The following is a 21,977-nucleotide window of genomic DNA, read 5'->3' as shown; positions in this document are numbered from 1 at the left end:
GATATAGGAAATATTCTTAGAGAAAGTGACTTATCTTGGAATTGGTAGTACAATTTAGATAAGTAATCAGAGTGAAGGAGGTGTGCACTAATGACTGTTAGGGACTCATTATCTTTTTAACTAGATTTGTTCTGGGATTGTGTCCATAAAGTGTAGCCACTTAATTTAAGATAATCAGTAGTAAAGAAGAGAAATCCTCATTTTCTCTGCTTTGGATAACTGTCTAAGAAACTAAGTAAAAATTTTAACAATCACTAGATTCTTTGGGAGAAAGACTTTTTTGAGTAAAAAGAAAATGCAAAAAGCATGATTGAAAGAAAAATTTTTCTTTTCCTGAGAACAGAATGGCAAAATTTGATGCTATAAGCAGGTTAGTTAATTTAATAAATTTGAGAAATTAAATGGTTAATTGACTTGATCTGGGCTTTAGAACATCTGTTTGCCTGCCTGTGGAATTAGGGTCATTAGGTATATAAAATGTATGTATGAATTGTTTAAAAGTCCTCAGACTTCTTTAAAAGGATATGAGGATGAAGAGGCGGTTGTGTATTGTTTTGTTCTGAGCAGGCTCGTCACGTTTGAATGCATTGATACTCATTTGTATTGAAATTTGGAATTTACTATGTTTCCTCTTCAGGTTTGGCTGACAGATTTGAAGAATACCCTAAACTGAGGGAGCTCATCAGGCTGAAGGATGAGTTAATAGCTAAATCTAACACTCCTCCTATGTAAGTGGGGTTTTTTGTTCCCAACTCAGGCTTAAAATATTAGTCTTTTCAAACCCCTTTTCTGTTTGAAAAAAATTCACTATCTTTGTAAGGTTAACACATTCTCTTTCTTCTGTATAGTAAAATATATTAGTTTGAAACTCCAGTGCTGAGTACACAGTAGGTTCTCATTTAATTTATTTTCAGTTTTCTAGACAATTTACTTTAAATTACTAATTAAAATTTTTTTCTTAGAAAATCATATTTGTTGTTTTCCTGATTATCTTAAAATGTTTTTAAATGACTTTTCTTCTCAAAAATTATTTATTGAAGAAAGTTAGAAAACTTAGAGAGGGAAAGTAAGAAAATGAAAGTTAATTATAACTCAGCAACCAGAGATGCTATTAACATTTTGGAATACAAAAATTCATTTTAACCTTTGCTAAACAGACTAATGCTTCCCTAAAAAAATGTGTTTAAGGTCTTTGAAATTGGAGACTCTCTTTATTTCACATTTAGCTTACTTTGAACATTTTGTACATTTAACAGTTTGCTAAAATGTATACTGTTAATGATTAGAAGAACCGCAAAGACGTCTGAGTTTGTGGCAGAAATTTTAGCAGACTAATATTCATCCTATTTAAAAACACTCTTACATTTAAAGTATTTTATATTTATATTTAAAATACTTTCATACTATGTGGAAATAACCATTAAGTAAAGGCTAGTAGTAATTTATACTAAGTAGCTAGAAAAAACTGTTAAACAATATTACTAAGGCACAAACTAAGGAAAGAAAATTATGTCCATTTTTAGAAACTTTTTTAGAGGGAGGAATTTAAAACTTACTAACAAATAGTTTTTCTAACTTAACAATTGTGGAAAAAGTAATATGGTATTCTTTGGAATATTAAGATGATAATGGAAAGGGGCTCAGACACTCATCTGAGTATGGATTTTCAATATAAGAAATGAGAGAAGTTTGTATTTTGGATGTTTGTGTGGGACTGTGATTTTACTTTGTGGTGTGAGTGTATCCATGTCCTCTGGAAGAGCACTGGTAGATGGTTTACTGTCTGTACTGAGGAAGGATACTCCTCCATAAAAAGGTATTCAGTAATTAGCTCATGGTGACTTTGTAAATAGTGTTTAGGAAATATTTAAGAAATTTCTTTCATTACCACTGTAAAGTATTTGAAAATCTCTTACATTTTATGCTTTAATCAAATAGGTACTTACAAGCAGATATAGAAGCCTTTGACATCAGAGAACTAACACCCAAATTTGATGTGATTCTTCTTGAACCCCCTTTAGAAGAATATTACAGAGAGACTGGCATCACTGCTAATGAAAAATGCTGGACTTGGGATGATGTATGATCAAACTTTCTACATTGTAATGAATTATTTATTTTTCAAATAAATATATGTCTGATCAGAAAGTAATATTATAAATAGCCCTACTTTTTTAGGAATTGTAAATATAGATTTATAGTATATATTATGGATGAAGGTCTAAGGTACATTAACAAATATTATTATATCTTTAGTCTGATTTGTCTTTTTTTTTTTTTTTTTTTTTTTTTTTTTTCCGGACGGGGGCACGAACCTGTGTCCCCTGCATCGGCAGGTGGACTCTCAACCACTGGGCCACCAGGGAAGCCCTGATTTGTCTTTTTGAGGCAGAAGTTGAGCAGGTAGTGAGTAAATCATCTGTGGAAGACTCAAAATTCCAGTCTTAGAGTCCTTGAATGTATAGCTAGAAATAAGTCTAAAAACAGATTGGTTGATAACATTCCATATTTGGTTAGTTTTAGTAAACATCAGAGTATACGTGTACACACACACACACAGACACACACATATGAACATAATTTCTACTCTTTAAAGAACTTACAGTATAATAGATTTAAGGGACATATGTATTATATAATTGTGATATAATTCAGTATTATATAATTGTGATGTTATATTTTCCTGAATAAAATTGAACAAGCTGATAGCTTCAGTTAGTTACATAAAGTAACCTGTTTCTACTGATCAATAACAAAAATAACAAATATTTATTCAGCACCACTTTGTACTAGGCAACTAGGTACTGGAGATTGAAAGATGAATAAGACTTAGTATTTGGCCTTAAGGGGCACACAGTTTAATGGGATAAAATAAACAATGACCTAAACAGATAATTGCGTTATCATATTGTTAGTTCAATAATAGAGGACTGCATAAGGTGATCTGAGAAAAACTGACCAAGCTGAGGAAGCTGGGGGACATAAACAAAGAGGAGATGACACATGAACAGTATGTATGGATAGATTAGCTGGAATTGGCCAGCTGAAGAAAAGGGTGGATTTGGGATTCCAAGCAGAAGGAACAGCAAGAGCAGGAGGGATGGAGGCAAAGAGACGGGTGAGGGAGGTCTGTATGTAGGTTGATGTTGGAACACAGATTGGGACTGTCTTGAGATGATGTCTTCTTAGAAGCTTGGACTTGTCTTCTTAGAAGCTTAGCTTAATGCCTAAAGGCATTAAGGAGTCTTTGAAGGGCTTTAACCAGTTTAGTAAAATGGTCAGATTAGTGTGTAGAGGAGGATAGACTAGAGAAAATGAAGTCTGGAGAGGGGAGAGCAGATAGAAGACTGTTGCAGTAGTCTAGTTAGGAGATGAAGGGACCCTGATTTAGGGTGATGGTAATAAGACTAGAAAGGAGGTGATAAATTCAGTAATGTTTTGTAGATACTTCTGGCGAGATCTAGTGATTGGGAAGAGGGGAAGAGTAAAGGATGACTCAAGAGTTTGAATCTTGGGATAAATGGGTTGAGATCACCAGCTGAGAGAGTCAATTTAAGAATAGTAGGAATAGAGCGATTAGATTATACTGAATGTGTTGATTTAGAGGTGTATGTGAGACATTCAAGTAGAGGTTGTAATAAGATTATGAAACTTAAAAGACAGATTTGATCATCTCAAAATACAGATTTTAAAGGGTTAGCACATTAGACCTATGAGAATAAATGAATTTGTCTTGAGATAGTGTCTCAATTAAGATACAGTGTGGATTTACTGTAAATCCTCAGGAAACTTACATTTAAGAGGCACATTATAAAAGAGATGTGAAAAGAATGGGTGACAGATGAATGAGGTGAACCAAGAGAGTATGAATGTCACGGAAACCAAGGGAATAGGCAATTTCGAGGAGGAGAGTGTGATCAGGAGCACTGAACACAGAAGAGAGGTAGGGAAGGGAAAGGACTGAAATTCTAGACTGGTGTTTCATAGAGAACTGCTTTGAATCCTTGCACATCTTCCGAGTTAATAATTATTAACTTGTTAATATTACTTATTTTTCAAGATGTAATAACTTCAGTTTTTCTTCCTTGAAGCTTTCCCTTTCAGCTTCAGTACCTCTGGCAATTTTATTTATTTTGTTTTTATTTTATTTTACTTTACAAAAGTTTTTCCTCTCCTCTGATAAGTGTAATCTGTGTTTATTGTTGAAACAGAAAAGTATACTGTATATAGTATCCCCAAAACTTAAGGTTAAAGATGTAATGCTCTTGATATTGCTGAGAATTTCTCCAGATAGGTTGCACAAATTTACATTCCTTCCAGTAGTGTTTAAGAAATATCTATTTCACCATATCCTCATCAAAATTGATTAATAATGTAAAACAATCTTTGTCAATTTAGTCAAAAGAAAATTGAAAAATTAGTCTTATGTCTATGATTAGTGGTTAGGTTGAACTTTATTTTCTCTAGCGAATCTCTAAGGTTTGGTCAGTGAAGGTACAGGAGCTTCAATTATATATGATAAACTAACAGAGTTTTTGAAATAAAGGAATTCCATTTTATATGTATATTGAAAAGTTTTGTCTGGCCCCAGAGCCCTAAGCTCTTAACGTTTATGTGATAATACCTTAAAGAAAGTGCCAGTAGCTAATATAAATAAAGTATAAATAATAAAAGCATTCAGGTTTCACAGGTATTCTTTTTCACATTAGAGAGTCAGTAGAGGCCAGTGTGTTTTGTTTAAGAATATAAGCATTTTCAGGCTTCCCTGGTGGCACAGTGGTTGAGAGTCTGCTTGCCGATGCAGGGGACATGGGTTTGTGCCCCGGTCTGGTAAGATCCCACATGCCGCGGAGCGGCTGGGCCCGTGAGCCATGGCCGCTGAACTTGCGCGTCTGGAGCCTGTGCTCCGCTACGGGAGAGGCCACAACAGTGAGAGGCCCGCGTACCGCAAAAACAAAAAACAAAAACAAAAAGAATATAAGCACTTTCTTAAAATACCAACATTTAGCATTTATAATTGTAATGTCAAGAGAGTAATTTGCTTAATGTTCTTCACTGATGTGTGCCATCACTTATCTTTAGCTATACCATGTATAGACGTTTGTAGGAATATTATGTGTGTGTGCGTATTACATGTTTATTTTAATTCATATTCCTATGAGAATATTAGATGAGATATATCAAGACTTAAAGTCGGAAGTATAAAACTGAATAGGTTTATGCCTATTGTAATTTTTTTTCCATTATCACTGTCAAATAATGTATTTTACCTAGATAAATTATAGATTATGTGGTTATGATCCACTCAGGTAGAAGTTAAGATTTTCTTAATACATGAAACTAATAAATATTTGCTTGAACCGTTGTCTCTGGAACTTCTTAACTGTGACAGGAAGCTAAAAGAAAAGGAATACCATATAACATGGTTGCTTTTATAGTCATTTATAAAAGTATATGGTATTTCCCCAATTTAGAGATTTAATTATTGCAGAACTTTTTAAAAAATTGACACTTAACAAATACAAAGCAAACAATTAAGTCTATTGTTTGTGACATTTCAGACTTAGTCATTATACTGAAATGTGTATATTGATTTATTTTATTTAGAACTGGAAACCAAGTCCTCCCCCAAACATTTGTGGTTATGTTTTAATTTTGCCCCTATCTTTGGGGTAATTTAATCCCTTTTCAGTTTTTCTGTAAATGGTAACAGGTTACTCTCAAGCCATAACTTATAAAATTCTGTAATTCTATAAATATAGTTTCCTGTAAACTCTTTCCATAGAAAATCAAGTGTATGTATGTGCATGTGTGCATCTGTGTTATCTTAATAGGGAATAAAAAACGAGAAGAACAAGTTTTAAGAAAATTTATTTTCCATTGTATTTCTTAATGAAAATTAGTACATTTAAAGAACACATTTACTCTAAGTCCTGATAAATCGCAATGGTTGTTCTTTTGGATTTAGGATGAATGGGAAACAATGCTTCTATGCAATATTGATTTGGTTTCTTACAGATCATGAAGTTAGAAATTGATGAGATTGCAGCACCTCGATCATTTATTTTTCTCTGGTGTGGTTCTGGGGAGGGATTGGACCTTGGAAGAGTGGTAAGATGGTGTTTTTTTAAGTGGTTTTTTAAATTCGTAAGAAAAAAATAACACACTATGTTGCATAAGAAGTTTGAAGAATAATGTTATTTTCTCCTTTGTTTCTTGAACAGTATTAAAATATTCAGAAGAAAAAGATGTTTAAAAAAGAATGTGCAAAAGGCAGTATCCCTTAGTTAACTAGCATTAGCGGTGAATAAATCAAAATATGATTTATTAAAACTGCAGGAAGAGAACAGTTCAGAGATTTGAAACTGAATTGCAGCTCAAAAGCAAGCTGCTTAGTGTCATTTACTGTTCATTATTAGTAGCTAAAAAGTATTCTTCTGGATAGCATTAACTCCTGAATTCCAAATGAAAGCCAAATCAAATTGGAAAAATAACACAGCATCTGGAGCACATAGTTTGAATAAATTCATGAGAGTGAGAAAGAAGTTATAACATCTCAATTTAAGTACCTTATATTTATTGTATTTCAGAACTTTTTTTGGTTTTTTGATTGGAGTATTTTGGATTTCTAAATGGAAACAAAATAATAAAGCTTTTTTATGATGGAAGCATTGTGACTAGTTCTGGTCTCAATTCTGATGTCCAACAGTGAAACTTTGGGTAAAGAGATATTTACTCTGTGTGTTTCGGTTACCTCACTTGTTATTGGATAATACTTTCCATTTTTAGGAAATATTACTTGATCTACTGCCTATGACCTCATTTAAATCCTGGTAATTTTAGGAGGTGTCCATTTGACAGGTGAAGAATTTAAGTAGGATTATATTGAGATAAATTGGTTCTCAAATCCTGAAATTCTGCAATTGCTTGTGTATTCTTTGTATAAATAGCAAGTTTGAGACTGTTGGATAACATCATTGCTTCTGTCATTTATTAAATCCATGGTAAGACTATAACTGTATATAGGGCATCTATTTCATTGCTGGCACCTCCCTAAGATGCTATAGAAAATCTAAGAAAATAGAGACATACTGTATGTTTTTATAGGTATATTGGTATTTACCTTTTTTAGCTCTGATGTCTGGCTTTGGACTTTTCTCCCACCCCCCAAATTAGGTTGAAATTGATTAGGAGGTTTTATCTTATTTGTTTATGCAGCAATTTATCATATTGGTGAAAGCAGCTTTTGGCTCCAGATGATTACAAAAACAATTCAGCATGATAAATACTCATGAGTTGTGCTAAGTTGATTAGGAAATGTTGGATTTAGTCCCTTGTGATATTTAATGCAGTGCGAAACAAATACTTGGCAACAGGAACAGATACTGATCTTGATTTTTGAGATTTTAAATTAAAAATCTAAGTTTCATTTTGTGGTGTATCTCAGTTTATACAATAAGAGCATTCCTGAAAAGTGTGTATATTTTATGTTCCACTACATCTCTATTTGTACTTGATCATAGTACCAACAATATTGTACTGTACAATTTACTTATTTCCCCCTACTTTGCTCTTAATCAACTAGGGGTAAGGACTATATCTTATTCATGTTTTTTTTCCCAGCAGCTAGCCAACACCTACATATTGTGGGCCTCAAAATGCCACTCTGAGTACTCACTTAGCTAGTATTTGTTATATGTTCATATAGAACATATTCTAGGACACTAAGGTTCAAATCTCTCTACTGTCTAGATTGCATAAAGATGAAAGTAACGTTTTACTCAATAAAGAAATATAGCAATTTTAAGTCTTTGAATTTTTGAGGTTTAGTATTAAATCATAAAAATAACATAAGACTCTCATTTGGAAAGAAGTTATCAGTTAGAACATTTTCAATAGTTTTTAGCTTTGTCAGAGGATAGAAAGTTGAGGTGGAAGGAACAAAATTTTCTTTTGTTTTTTTTTCTGATTTTAAGACATTTTATTTCAAAATAACTTCAGTCTTACAGGAAAGTTCTAAAAATTATGCAACAATCCACATTTACCATTCACCCAGAAACTCAAATGTTCACATTTACTTTTTTATTCTCCTCTCCCCCTCACTCTCTCTTTTATTCTTTTTCATTCTTTCCATTTTTCCCTCCCCTATTTCAGAGTAAATTCTAGACATAATGTCCCTTTCCCCCTAAGTGCTTCAGTTATATTTCTGAAAGATAAGGTCATTTTCTTATATAATAATAGCACAATTATTAGCATCATAAAATTAACACTGTTTTGATACTGTTCTCAATAAGACAGTTTTTGCAGTTGTCCCACTTATAACATCTATATAGTATAAATAATTTTTTTCTGGTCTTAGGATCACTTAGTGTCATCAGTTTTCATGTCTCTTCAATCTTCTTTTATCTGGAAGACTTTCTTAGTTTTTCTTATCTTTCATGACCTTAACATTTTGAAGAGTGTGGCCCATTTATTCAAAATTATCTTTTGAATTATTTTCTGATTAAAGAGGGACTGAGTTTTCTTATGATTTAAAACTTTCTATTGATGACAGTAGAAGGTAGTATTAAAGAATCAGAGTATTATGTAATCCTTTCTATGTTTTGATATCAACTGTATATTAATATTCAGAAGGTATATGTATTCTGTATAATGGCTGTATATTTAAAGACTAGTATTTCTTTTTTTCTATTTCTGCACAAAGACAAAATTACTGTGACACCTTGGAATTTAATGTCTCAAACCTCTAGGAAGTTTTTAATGCTGGTTGGTTATTTTAAGTATTGTTTATTTCTTTTAGCTAAGGATTTTTAAAAAAATTCTTTCATTTCTAGTGTTTGCGCAAGTGGGGTTACAGAAGATGTGAAGATATTTGTTGGATTAAAACCAATAAAAACAATCCTGGGAAGACTAAGACTTTAGATCCAAAGGCTGTCTTCCAGAGAACAAAGGTATTGCCTTTACTGTTTTGTTTTCTTTATTTTCATTATTTTCTCTCAAGCTTTTCCAAATGACTGTATACTGTTTAATTAATTTTGGTGGAAAGATCCTTCTCTTTGACTTGTACAAATGGCATTGAGCATTAAAGTAATACGTCCAAGTTAATTTAAAAATATTTTATTCACTCAGATCAACCTATACTGAGCTGAAGAAGGTATTCCTGTATATCCTAAACTGCTCTAATTCTAAGTCAGATATGGGCTTTTAGTACTTCTGACCCCGAGCTTTTTTTTCCTTTCTCTTTGCTGAGAAAAAAGAAATGGCAGCAAGACTCATAGCTGGCCAGCTTAGATGAATATTTCTTTCCCCTTCCTTTCTTTTTTCTACGTAAGAACCTGAACAAGAACCACTGAGAACCTCTGCTTCAGAGGACTGCCCAGCTAGTTATCAGGGTTTTAATAGTTTGTCCTCCAGTCTTTCACTCGTCAGGGAGACTCAGGTGGAGGGTCTTTTTAAAGTCTTTCTTGGACTAGAAATTCTGTTTGAAGGGAATCTAAGCCATCCTTGCTATTATTGGTTCATGGAGTCAAGTGAGATTAAATTTATTTAAACCATACTCTGTCATCCAGATTAAATAGAGGTCAAAAAACAAACAACAAAAAAGGAAATCATTTGATTTTCACATTTACTTATGTTGAGTATTTATAAGTCTGTATCCATGCTTGAAGTCCTCTCCATATGAAAAGGCTTATACCTTATATGTAGTTTTGATCTTGGATCATGTGAAGCCCAGTATAACATCATTTTAAGATTCTACGGTCAAGTGCCATGCCCATAACTGCTGAAGAGAAGTTATTATCAAGGGTTGCAGAGGAAAAGATTCTACGGTTGTTTGACTCAATTCTAAAATGTCATGGCCCCAAGTTTAATACTGTAATGTCTAGTTTCCCTGGCAGTCTTCTCAGATCCAGAGATCCAGGTTTTTCCTTTTGTGTTTTTGCCCAGAGACCTGTATCCCAGAGATTCAGAGAAATGAGGATTGTTTTGGAATTGAGGAACATCAGAAATGTAAAATGTTGTGAAATATGACTGTTGATGAAAAGAGATTAATTGTTCTGCTCTTATTATTATTTAGGAACACTGCCTTATGGGGATCAAAGGAACTGTTAAGCGTAGCACAGACGGGGACTTCATTCATGCTAATGTTGACATTGACTTGATTATCACAGAAGAACCTGAAATTGGCAATATAGAAAAGCCCGTAGAAATTTTTCATATAATTGAACTTTTTTGTCTTGGTAGAAGACGCCTTCATTTATTTGGAAGAGATAGTACAATTCGACCAGGTAAGACCTCAGGAGGAAAAAAAAACTTTGATAGTTCCTTGGGATATAGATGTTAAGAAAGAACACACAGTGTTATGTAAAATAAAATTCTTATATATTTGATTCCTCTTCTTGCTATACTTCAAATATGCTAAGCTCAGTCTTGTCTCAGTACTCTTCCATGGACTTTTCTCCTATCATTCAAATACCTGATGGATCTTTTCTCACAACCCTGTCTAAATTAGCCACCTTGCCACTCCACTCCCTTCCTCCCACTGCTGTCTTTCCCTTTAATCTATTTTCTTTTTCTTCATAGCACTTATCGTTATCTGAATTATAGATTCATTTGGGCATATGTTTATAGTCAGTCTCTTTAGTATGCAGTCTCATAGAAATCAGAGATTGTCTTATTCTCTCTACCCAACATCCAGGTTATTGAGTAAATATTGTGTTGAGTGAAGAAATGCATAAAGGACATTTGATCCTGTCCAAAACGTCTGTAAGATATTTGGTCCACACCAAAATGTCCTTGATATATGGCCCTGTCCAAAACCATTTGGCATGGACCAAATTTGCTCATGGATGTTTTGGATAGGACTAAATTTCTAGTATCTTTTGGCATGAACCAAATGTCTTACTGACTTTTTGGACAGGACTAAATGTCTGCTAATAAAATGATCCTGCAGAAAATAACCATACCTTTGTGAAATAGAGATCTTGGCTTTATTAGAAACTAAAGTACCTGGCTTCTTTCCTTAAATGTATCATGATGTTGTTTCATCAAAATTTTAACACTTTACTAAATCGGTATAATGTGAATTTACTATTCTGAAAAAAAAATGAGTAGAAAATAATAATCTTATCGACTAGGATTTTCTTTTATAGAGGGCACAGCTTTTCTTTACAAAGTATTGTTGAAATAATAGTGCATCTGTTTCTTCTCAGAAAATATAGAAGTAACTTTTAAGAACATTGCATCGCTTCAGTCACAATATATAAAATCAACCTGTTTGGCCGTACCATGCTAGAAATGCTGTTTAAAGCTGAAAGGAAAAAAAAAAAAAAGCTGAAACGAGCCAGGATCTTATTTGTCTTAAACAGTCTACATTTTATAAAAAGTAAAAATTGAAGAAGTTACAGTGGAATAATTGGCCTTAAAAGTACCTAAGAATTTAGAAGAAACGAAACTCTGATGTTCATTCTAAAAAAAAGTAATCCTTAAAGTTGCCTTATGTATGTATGACATAATCCATCACTCCTCTACCCCCTCCTCAGCCCTGTCAGCTATTTCTTTGTGAGTGTGCGTTGGCGAACACAGTATCTTAAAACTATTTCAGTTGTAGAAACTGATGGCCTTACATTTCATAAAGTTGTGTAAAATGATAAAGAGAAAAGTAAAAAACTACATTCTCTTTACAAAGAAATATTTTGCATGTGAAATGTTTACTCTGGGGCTTGGCTATAGAGAAAATGTTTCCTATATTTAAAAGTAAATTTTTGCTCCTGGCAGGTTATTCAGTATTGTGTTGCTTAAGTTATCATTTTGTCATTGCTTTTTGGATTAATATTGTCAAATAACATATACCATAAGATTTCACTTGTTTGTAATTTGTTAAGATTTGCTTTTGACCCAATTTAGATAAATATTCTAAGTTTGATTGAAAAGAATGTAACAATATGTTGTTTTTTTGATTGGTTGTAGTATTTGTTGTTGCTGTTTATATCAGCCATGTCTTTACTGATTTTTTTTAAAACTACTTATTTTATGAGAAAGGTATGTTAAAATCTATTAGGATTATGGGTTTGTGGTTTTGTTTAGTTGTTAGTTTATATCTGAGATTCTGTTATTAGGTGTATCTAAAAGGTAAAAAATTTTATGCCTTCCTAGTAGATTGACCCTCTTAGTAATATGAAATGTCCTTCTTTATCCAGGGTTTCTCAACTTTAAATTCTACTTCATCTGACATTATTATAGCTATTTTAGCTTCATTTTGGTTTGTGTTTGCTTGGCATATTATTTCTAGCCTTCTACTTTCGATCTTCCATATCCTTACATTTAAGGTGTATCTCTTGTGAGCAAACACATAGTTCTCATCCATTTTATCTTTATCTTTTAATTGAATTGTTTAGTCAGTTTATATTTAATGTAATTCCTGATATATTGGGGCATAAATTACCATCTAACTGTTTGCTTTACATTGGTACCACCTGTTCTGTGTTCCCTTTTCTCTCGTTTCTTTTGGATTAAGTATTCTTGTATTATTCAGTTTTTCTTTTTTTAATTAGCTTGTTTAGATATTCTTTTATTGTTCCTTCAGTGTTTATCTTGGAAATTGCAGCATGCATCCTTGAATTATTCTAAGTTAAAATGTTATATTGATTTTTAAAGGGTGGGAATGCTATGGTTTAAATTTAATCTTTTTAAACCAGTTTTTCACAATACACATATGGTTCATGCATAAGTCACTACATACATAGTATATATACAGCTATAGAATGAAATTTGAGTTGTTTAGACTTCCATTGAACATATACATGAAATCTTGTTTGGAAATTTTGTGGATGATTTTACTCTCTTGTCAAAGTAAAATATTTTGGCAGCAGAGCTTGTGGCAAGCAAATGTTTCCTCTTCACTGGCTTAAAAGAAAGTAACATCACTAGATACTCAACTGGAGTGGTGTGTTTTTCAGAAAGTATAGATGTCCATATGTATTGAATATCAAGATTATGGCTCTAGTGTTTGAGGAAATAAGGAACAGATTTTTCTCTTGCATCATTGACCTGTTCTACCCAAAAACAGCTCCTGTGGCAACTGCTGTTTAAAGGAAGTAGAAAACTTTAAAGAAAAAGCAAAACTATTTGAAGAGTAATAGCAACATCAAACAGATGGATATCTTTTAATAATTGAAAATCAGTGTAACAACATTAAAGAAAATTTTGAAGAGGGAAAGAGATTCAATCTCACTACTTCCAAGAATTATTTTCATTTTTTTTACATAATACTTTCCACTCCTCTTGTGCATACAAATTTTTATATAACTGTAGTCATCATTTTGTATTTTTCTCAATATTATGTCAAATATATTTCTACATTTTAAATAATTAGTTACAATGCTTTTAATGGCCATATAGCATTATTTTAATTAGTGGGTTTTTTTTTAAACATGAGTAGAAGAACTTAAGGAGTAGAGAGAATAATTGTTACGTATATTGTAGGTATAAGCATAAACAGCAACTAAAATAGAAATTTTACTTGATGCCAATTTTTATTTATAACTATAATATTCCAAAACTAACATAATGGGGGTTTTCTCCATCCATGTAGCTGTGGCCACTTTATCCACTTTAGATTATACATTATATCTTTCGTATACGATATACTTCTATCTGTATCTCTACCAGTTGAAAAAAGTCTTAGAGGTACAAATTTTATTTTTTGCTTCGAACTACTATCCAATTCTTTATCTTTGCCCATTCTTTGCCCATGCAAAAGTTATTTTATTTTATTCTATTTGTTTATTTGGTTGCATTGGGTCTTAGTTGTGGCAGGTGGGTTCCTTTGTTGTGGCTTGCCAGCTCTTTAGTTGTGGCAGGTGGGCTCCTTAGTTGTGGCTTGTGGGCTCCTTAGTTGTGGCATGTGAAATCTTAGTTGTGGCGTGCATGTGGGATCTAGTTCCCTGACTAGGGATCAAACCCAGGCCCCCTGCATTGGGAGTGCGGAATCTTAACCACTGCGCCACCAGGGAAGTCCCATAAAAATTATTTTAGTATTAGCTTTAGTAAAACAAAATTAAGAAGGAATATCTGCTTGGGGAAATTGTAGGTAGTTGGAGGTTAACCATGTAAATAATAGTAGGAGCAATTGAGGGAAGTCTGTTCAAGGGGCCTTAATTTATTTGGGTTGAATCCTCAAATGCACTTCTTCCTCAAGGAGGTAGTCAAAGGTATATATCACATATACCATAGGAGTACTCTTTACTATTGCTTTAAAAGGTTTAAAAGTTGCTATATGTGTCGTATATGCTGAAGCCAGGCTAATTTAAACTAACTTGGATCTTAGTAATTCCTTTAGAAGTTGTAATAAAATGCTATTGCAATGAAGAATTTGTGGGTGGGAGGCGGAGTCCCTTGCAGTTTACTCTGTAAAGATTTACATGTCTTATTTATGTAAGGGGCAATATAGCATGAAAGAGGCAATATGAACTATTTTTATTAAATCTTTAAATTTTCTCCTTTCTTTCCTCTTGCTTGTGTGTTGTGTTCCACAACACAACATACATGCCAAAAAACAAACCAGAAGGGAGCAAGTAAAAGTCTCATAAATTCAGTTGTCAATAAGAGAGAATTGGAAAAAAGAAAAAGAAAGGATAATCACTTTTCCCTCCATTTCAGGCTGGCTTACAGTTGGACCAACTCTTACAAATAGCAACTACAATGCAGAAACGTATGCATCCTACTTCAGTACCCCGAATTCCTACTTGACTGGATGTACAGAAGAAATTGAGAGACTTCGACCAAAATCACCTCCTCCCAAATCTAAATCTGATCGGGGAGGTGGAGCTCCCAGAGGAGGAGGAAGAGGTGGGACTTCTGCTGGCCGCGGGCGAGAAAGAAATCGATCTAACTTCCGAGGAGAAAGAGGTGGTTTCAGGGGGGGCCGTGGAGGAGCACACAGAGGTGGCTTTCCACCTCGATAGTTTTTAGGACAGTGATCCTATTAATGCCTCTTCACCTTCTTTCTGATGGTATGAATTTCAACTGGGAGACGTTTAGAACTCTGTTCCAACTTGCACTTTGCTTTAGTTTCTCCAAGCTGCAGGAATATTTTAGGCAACCTCCCTAGCAGTTGTCACTGTCTGGTTTTGTCCAGAATAAATGAGTCATCCTGTCTTTTGTCATGTGCATGTAACCGAACAGAATGGAACAACACAAATACTTTCACTTTCAGAGACGGAATTTATTCTGATAGATTTCAACTAATTACAAAGGCTTTTGCTTTTTAGAAATAAAGTGAGCAGCGAAGAAGACCCAATCTGGTATATCATACTAGTGCTGACAGTAGTTGATAATGGGCATCCTGCCACTGCTGTCACAGCAAAAGGGAAACTGTTTGACAGCCTTGTTGGAATGGAGTTGGGACAGATGGTAAACTTCTCTTAGGCTTTTAATATTTTCTTGTTGAAACAATAAAAAGAGACTTTTTTCCTTTCTTTATGAAAAATCTTAAACTCATATAATTTGACCACAGAAGAAATTGAGAGACTTGGAACAAAATCACGTCCTCCCAAATCTAAATCTGATTGGGGAGGTGGAGCTCCCAGGGGTCAGAAGGGAAGAGGTAGAACCTAGTAGGCAGACTTTACAAAGAGAAAAAAAAAACTCATTATAATCTCAGTTGTGCAGCTATTGATGACTGTTAACAATACTTCCAAAAAAACAAGGACAAATATCCAAGTGCTAGAACTTTGGTATGGACTTGATCTTGGATTGACTTTCAAAGCAGTTTCAAATTCCTTAACAAAATAAAAGAATTGGACGCAACAGAGACACCTGTTTATCAGGTACTTGGTTTAAACATTTTGGGGAATAAAGTACGTGGTGATGAGGAAATGACATGCATCTTTAAACTTGTGGAGAAAACTTAATGTAAAACCCAATTACAGAAGACCCTCAACTTAAGAAGAGAGCTTGGAAAATGGAACTGCAGTTGCCTTTTAAGGGACTGGTTTCCCAGATCAGTTAGTTATGTGAGACTTTATGTTGTCATTTCTCTTTCTGTACTGTAACCCATGTTTTAAATGAATTTGCTGAATGAAATAATGCCATTATTGTTCTTGATAAATGTATTTTTTATTTTATGTATGATTTTCCTAATGAAACTTTAAACCTTTGAAATTTGGGAGTCTCTTTTCTGTGAGTGGAATTGTCATTGTTACCAAATGAAAAAGGACTGACCTAAGATGAGACTATTCTCTTGGTCTGTGAGTAGCTGTTCTGTGCTTTTCATTGGCTCATAAAACGAGGTTTTGTTATATCCACTAAAGACTCAGTTTGAAGATAGGAACTGAATTACAGAAATAGGCTTGAGATCCTTAAAAGCCTGATGAATTTAACTTGTTCAGCATGTTAGTGCTTTCTAGTACAGATAGCATTTGACTAACGCTTTTCTTGATGTAGATATGATATGGAACTGTTGGTTAGAATTTTTACTGAAATGATGCTACATTTTCAATTTTAGTGATTAAAACTTACCTAGAGATAGAACTGTATTTCTCAGAGTTGACCTGGGAATGAAGAAGACAGAGATGCTGGTCTTGAGACTGAACCAAGATGGCAGAGAAGAAGGATGTGCTTTCACTCCCTCTTGTGAGAACACCAGAATCACAACTAGCTGCTGGACAGTCATCGACAGGAAGACACTGGAACTCACCAAAAAAGACACCCCACATCCAAAGACAAAGGAGAAGCCACAGTGAGACGGTAGGAGGGGCGCAATCACAGCAAAATCAAATCCCATAACTGCTGGGTGGGTGACTCACAGACTGGAGAACAGTTATACCACAGAAGTCCATGCACTGGAGTGAAGGTTCTGAGCCCCACGTCAGGCTTCCCAACCTGGGGGTCTGGCAATGGGAGGAGGAATTCCTAGAGAATCAGACTTCGAAGGCTAGTGGGATTTGATTGCAGGACTTCGACAGGACTGGGGGAAACAGACTTCACTCTTGGAGGGCACACACAAAGTAGTGTGTGCATCGGGACCCAGGGGAAGGAGCAGTGAACCCAGGGAAGAATGAACCAGACCTACCTGCTAGTGTGGGAGGGTCTCCTACAGAGGCGGGGGGTGGCTCTCTTTCACCGTGGGGACAAGGACACTGGCAGCAGAAGTTCTGGGAAGTACTCCTTGGTGTGAGCCCTCCCAGAGTCCACCATTAGCCCCACTGAAGAGCTGGGTAGGATCCAGTGTTGGGTCACCTCAGGCCAAACAACCAACAGGGAGGGAACCCAGCCCCACCTGTCAGCAGACAAGTGGATTAAAGTTTTACTGAGCTCTGCCCACCAGAGCCACACCCAGCTCTACCCACCACCAGTCCCTCCCATCAGTAAACCTGCACAAGCCTCTTAGATAGCCTCATCCACCAGAGGACAGCAGAAGCAAGAAGAACTGCAATCCTGCAGCCTGTGGAACAAAAACCACATTCACAGAAAGATAGACAAGGTGAAAAGGCAGAGGGCTATGTACCAGATGAAGGAACAAGATAAAACCTCAGAAAAATAACTAAATGAAGTAGAGATACGCAACCTTCCAGAAAAAGAATTCAGAATAATGACAGTGAAGATGATCCAGGACCTCAGAAAAACAATGGAGGCAAAGATGGAGAAGATGCAAGAACTGTTTAACAAAGACCTAGAAGAATTAAAGAACAAACAGATGGACAATACAGTAACTGAAATGAAAACTACATTAGAAGGAAGCAATAGCAGAATAACTGAGGCAGAAGAACGGATAAGTGACCTGGAAGACAGAATGCTGGAATTCACTGCTGCAGAACAGAATAAAGAAAAAAGAATGAAAAGAAATGAAGACAGCCTAAGAGACCTCTGGGACAACATTAAACGCAACAATGTTTGCATTATTGGGGTCCCAGAAGGAGAAGAGAGAGAGAAAGGACCCGAGAAAATATTTGAAAAGACTATAGTCGAAAACTTCCCTAACATGGGAAAGGAAATAGCCACCCAAGTCCAGGAAGTGCAGCAAGTCCCATACAGGATAAACCCAAGGAGAAACACGCTGAGACACATAGTAATCAAATTGGCAAAAACTAAAGACAGAGAAAAATTATTGAAAGCAGCAAGGGAAAAACAACAAATAACATACAAGGGAACTCCCATAAGGTTAACAGCTGATTTCTCAGCAGAAACTCTACAAGCCAGAAGGGAGTGGCATGATATAAAAGTGATGGAGGGGAAGAACCTACAACCATGATTACTCTACCTGGCAAGGGTCTCATTCAGATTCGATGGAGAAATCAAAAGCTTTACAGACAAGCAAAAGCTAAGAGAATTCAGCACCACCAAACCAGCTCTACAACAAATGCTAAAGTAACTTCTCTAAGTGGGAAACACAAGAGAAGAAAAGAACCTGAAAAAACCCAAAACAAGTAAATGGTCATAGGAACATACATATTGATAATTACCTTAAATGTGAATGGATTAAATGCTCCAACCAAAACACATAGACTGGCTGAAAGGATACAAAAACAAGATCCATCTATATGCTGTCTACAAGAGACCCACTTCAGACCTAGGGACACATACAGACTGAAAGCGAGGGGATGGAAAAAGATATTCCATGGAAATCAAAGCTGGAGTAGCAGCACTCATATCAGATAAAATAGACTTTAAAGAAGGTTACAAGAGACAAGGAAAGACACTACATAATGATCAAGGGATCAATCCAAGAAGAAGATACAACAATTATATATGCACCCAACATAGGGAGCACCTCAATACATACGGCAACTGCTAACAGCTGTAAAAGAGGAAATCGACAGTAACACAATAATAGTGGGGGACTTTAACACCTCACTTATACCAATGGACAGATCATCCAAAATGAAAATAAATAAGGAAACACAAGCTTTAAATGACACAAAAGACCAGATAGATTTAATTGATATTTATAGGACATTCCATCCAAAAACAGCAGATTACACTTTCTTCTCAAGTGCACACGGAATATTCTCCAGGATAGGTCACATCTTGGGTCACAAATCAAGCCTCAGTAAATTTAAGAAAATTGAAATCATATCAAGCATCTTTTCTGACCACAACGCTATGAGATTAGAAATGAATTACAGGGGAAAGAACACATGGAGGCTAAACACATGGAGGCTAAACAATACATTACTAAATGACCAAGAGATCACAGAAGAAATCAAAGAGGAAATCAAAAAATACCTAGAGACAAATGACAATGAAAACACGACAATCCAAAACCTATGGGATGCAGCAAAAGCAGTTCTAAGGGAAGTTTATAGCTATACAAGCCTACCTGAAGAAACAAGAAAAATCTCAAATAATCTAACCTTACACCTAAGGGAACTAGAGAAACAAAAACAAACAAAACCCAGTTATCAGAAGGAAAGAAATCACAAAGATCAGAGCAGAAATAAAAACAAAGAAAACAGTAGCAAAGATCAATAAGACTAAAAGTTGGTTCTTTGAGAACATAAACACAATTGATAAACCATTAGCCAGACTCATCAAGATAAAGAGGATTCAAATCAATAAAACTAGAAATAAAGAAGTTACCTTTGGTGGGAATGTAAACTGATGCAGCCACTACGGAGAACAGTATGGACGTTCCGTAAAAACCTAAAAATAGAATTTCCATACAATCCAGCAATCCCACTACTGGGCATATACCCAGAGAAAACCACAATTCAAACACGTGCACCCCAGTGTTCATTGCAGCACTATTTACAGTAGCCAGGTCATGGAAGCAACTTAAATGCCCACCGACAGATGAATGGATTAAGAAGATGTGGTACATATATGCAATGGAATATTACTCAGTCCTAAAAAGGAACGAAATTGGGTCATTTTTTGAGACGTGGATGGATCTAGAGACTGTCATACGGAGTGAAGTAAGTCAGAGAAAAACAAGTATCCTGTATTAACGCACATATGTGGAATCTAGAAAAATGGTACAGATGAACTGGTTTTCAGGACAGAAATTGAGAGACAGATGTAGAGAACAAACGTGTGGATACAAAGGGGGAGAACGTGGGAGTGGTGGTGGTGGTGTGATGAATTGGGAGATTGGGATTGACGTGTATACACTGATGTGTATAAAATTGATTACTAATAAGAACCTGCTGTATAAAAAAAAAAAAAAAGATGCTCCAGTTGCCCAGTGTAGGTCCTTAGAAATATCAGCTAGGGAGTGACTCTGTTTTTTAAACAGCACTGTAGTCTAGTCCATGCCCTGGGCCTAGTCAAGAGACGCAGCATTTCTGGTACTTAGCTGGTCTAGTCATCTGTGAGATCTGTATCGTAATGTCATCTTACAGAGAGTTAGGAATGGCTTTTTTGTAGATTGAAAGTTAAAAGGAGCCACAGCCCACCATATTTAGAATAGAGTAAATAAGAAAAGAGTAGGTGTTAGGAAAAAAAAAGTAAGGCCAAGAATTTCTCTTTGACAATGTAATGATCATTTTTATAACAGGATGGAATTGACCTAGTTTTGCTACCCTTCACTTTCAGTCAAGGTTGTGGTATCAGTTTTACAATAGATCTGCATTCATTGAGGAAAGGTTTCCAATGAAAACTCAGTTACTCTGACCTCTTCTGACTTTTGGTCATCTATTTATGTTGATCATTTTTATATGTCACAGAATCATCTAGGGATCACCAAAAATGATTTTTAGTTGCTTTATTTACTAATTCCTTATGGAAGATTGAAACCAGTAACTGTAATAACCCTAAACTTTTTTAGTTTAAAAATTTTAAGATCAGCATTCCTAGTATTATACATAATTACAATTCTAGGTATTTTAAGCTAAATGTTGATGTTTATTTTCCTTGGCAACAGTTTTCCCTGTTACCTGTCTCCTTTCAGAGGATGGAGATTAGGAGGCCCAAAGTACTGTTTGACTTTTCCTCACTGTGTAGAATAGAAAAGGGAAGCAGGTTGATGATGTCAGATAGGGTAGAGTTCGTGGTGGGGAATATCATACCCAAATACTGCTGCACCAGATTAGACCAAGGAATTGTAGAGATGTCAGTCAAAGGGTGGAATGAGACAGCACAGTGCAAGAGGTGTCAAGCTGGGGAGCGGGGGATCAAGTCTGGCTTGGCAGCCAGGTCACATATCCAGAGTTGGAGTGGATCAGTACTGTACCAGCAGTATACTGCTGATACTTCGGTAAGTAGAAGAGCCACCTACGAGTGCGTAGCTCATAAATGTAGAAACTTAAACTGTCAATACATGTCTCTCCTATTCAAAAACCGAGTAAGCGTTATGCCAGTTTCATTTTAAGTTGACGGAGTCGTAATGGTAGGATGCTTGTGAGTTTGAGTGTGCTGTTGATAGCTGAGAGTCTTGTGTCATGGCTGTTACTAGGAATGATTGTTTTTCATGTCTCTTAAAATACTTTCTACCCACCTTAATTGATAAATTACAATGTTCTGATTAGTTACAGCAGCTTATTTTAAAACATGTACTGTTTTCATCCTGAATTTGAGAACATAAGATCTGGTCTTTGAAGTATAGTTCCAGATTTACCGATTTAATGTAATTTTTATTAACTTGACAAAATGATGGCCCAGTTGGGATTCATTCTGAATAGTAGTCCTTGATATAAAAGTGTTTCATCTTTGTGTGAGCTATTAAAAACATAAGACTTTGCTTATAAGAAAGGCGTTTCTTAGAACAATCCTGAATCTTGGAGTCCATGTAGGACTTTTAGCATTATCCTGTCTTTGATGTTTAGTGATAGGGATTGAATTGTCCAGCTTGGGTCTCAAGTATCTGCCATCAGTTTTGAAGCTCTAAATTTGGGACTCACCAGAATGTTAGAACATTAATCCAGCAAACTGAGCCCATCAAAGACTCCATTTCTGAAAAAGTCACATTGCTTCTGCTCTCAGAGTCCCCAGTCAATTACTCAAATATAAACATTACTAGCTACAGTGCACAGAGAAAATAC

The 21,977-nt window shown here is 35.1% G+C and overlaps 1 protein-coding gene across 1 annotated transcript in view; it reads left to right on the top strand.

Annotated features, from left to right (window-relative positions):
• METTL14 (methyltransferase 14, N6-adenosine-methyltransferase non-catalytic subunit) overlaps positions 1-16,272 on the top strand; it is a 30,595-nt gene extending 14,323 nt beyond the window's left edge. Inside the window, exons 6-11 of the mRNA XM_024744716.1 lie at positions 638-728; positions 1,939-2,080; positions 6,019-6,111; positions 8,835-8,951; positions 10,076-10,286; positions 14,659-16,272. Coding sequence (XP_024600484.1) covers positions 638-728; positions 1,939-2,080; positions 6,019-6,111; positions 8,835-8,951; positions 10,076-10,286; positions 14,659-14,963 — 959 coding nt within the window. The 3' untranslated portion in view covers positions 14,964-16,272. The remainder of the gene's footprint in view (positions 1-637; positions 729-1,938; positions 2,081-6,018; positions 6,112-8,834; positions 8,952-10,075; positions 10,287-14,658) is intronic.
• Positions 16,273-21,977: the final 5,705 nt, after the last annotated feature.

The sequence above is a fragment of the Neophocaena asiaeorientalis genome, unplaced genomic scaffold, assembly GCF_003031525.2.
Source record: "Neophocaena asiaeorientalis asiaeorientalis breed wild unplaced genomic scaffold, Neophocaena_asiaeorientalis_V1.1 scaffold309, whole genome shotgun sequence".
In the NCBI taxonomy this organism is placed as follows: Eukaryota; Metazoa; Chordata; class Mammalia; order Artiodactyla; family Phocoenidae; genus Neophocaena; species Neophocaena asiaeorientalis.
This window is presented reverse-complemented; position numbering and strand designations above follow the sequence as displayed.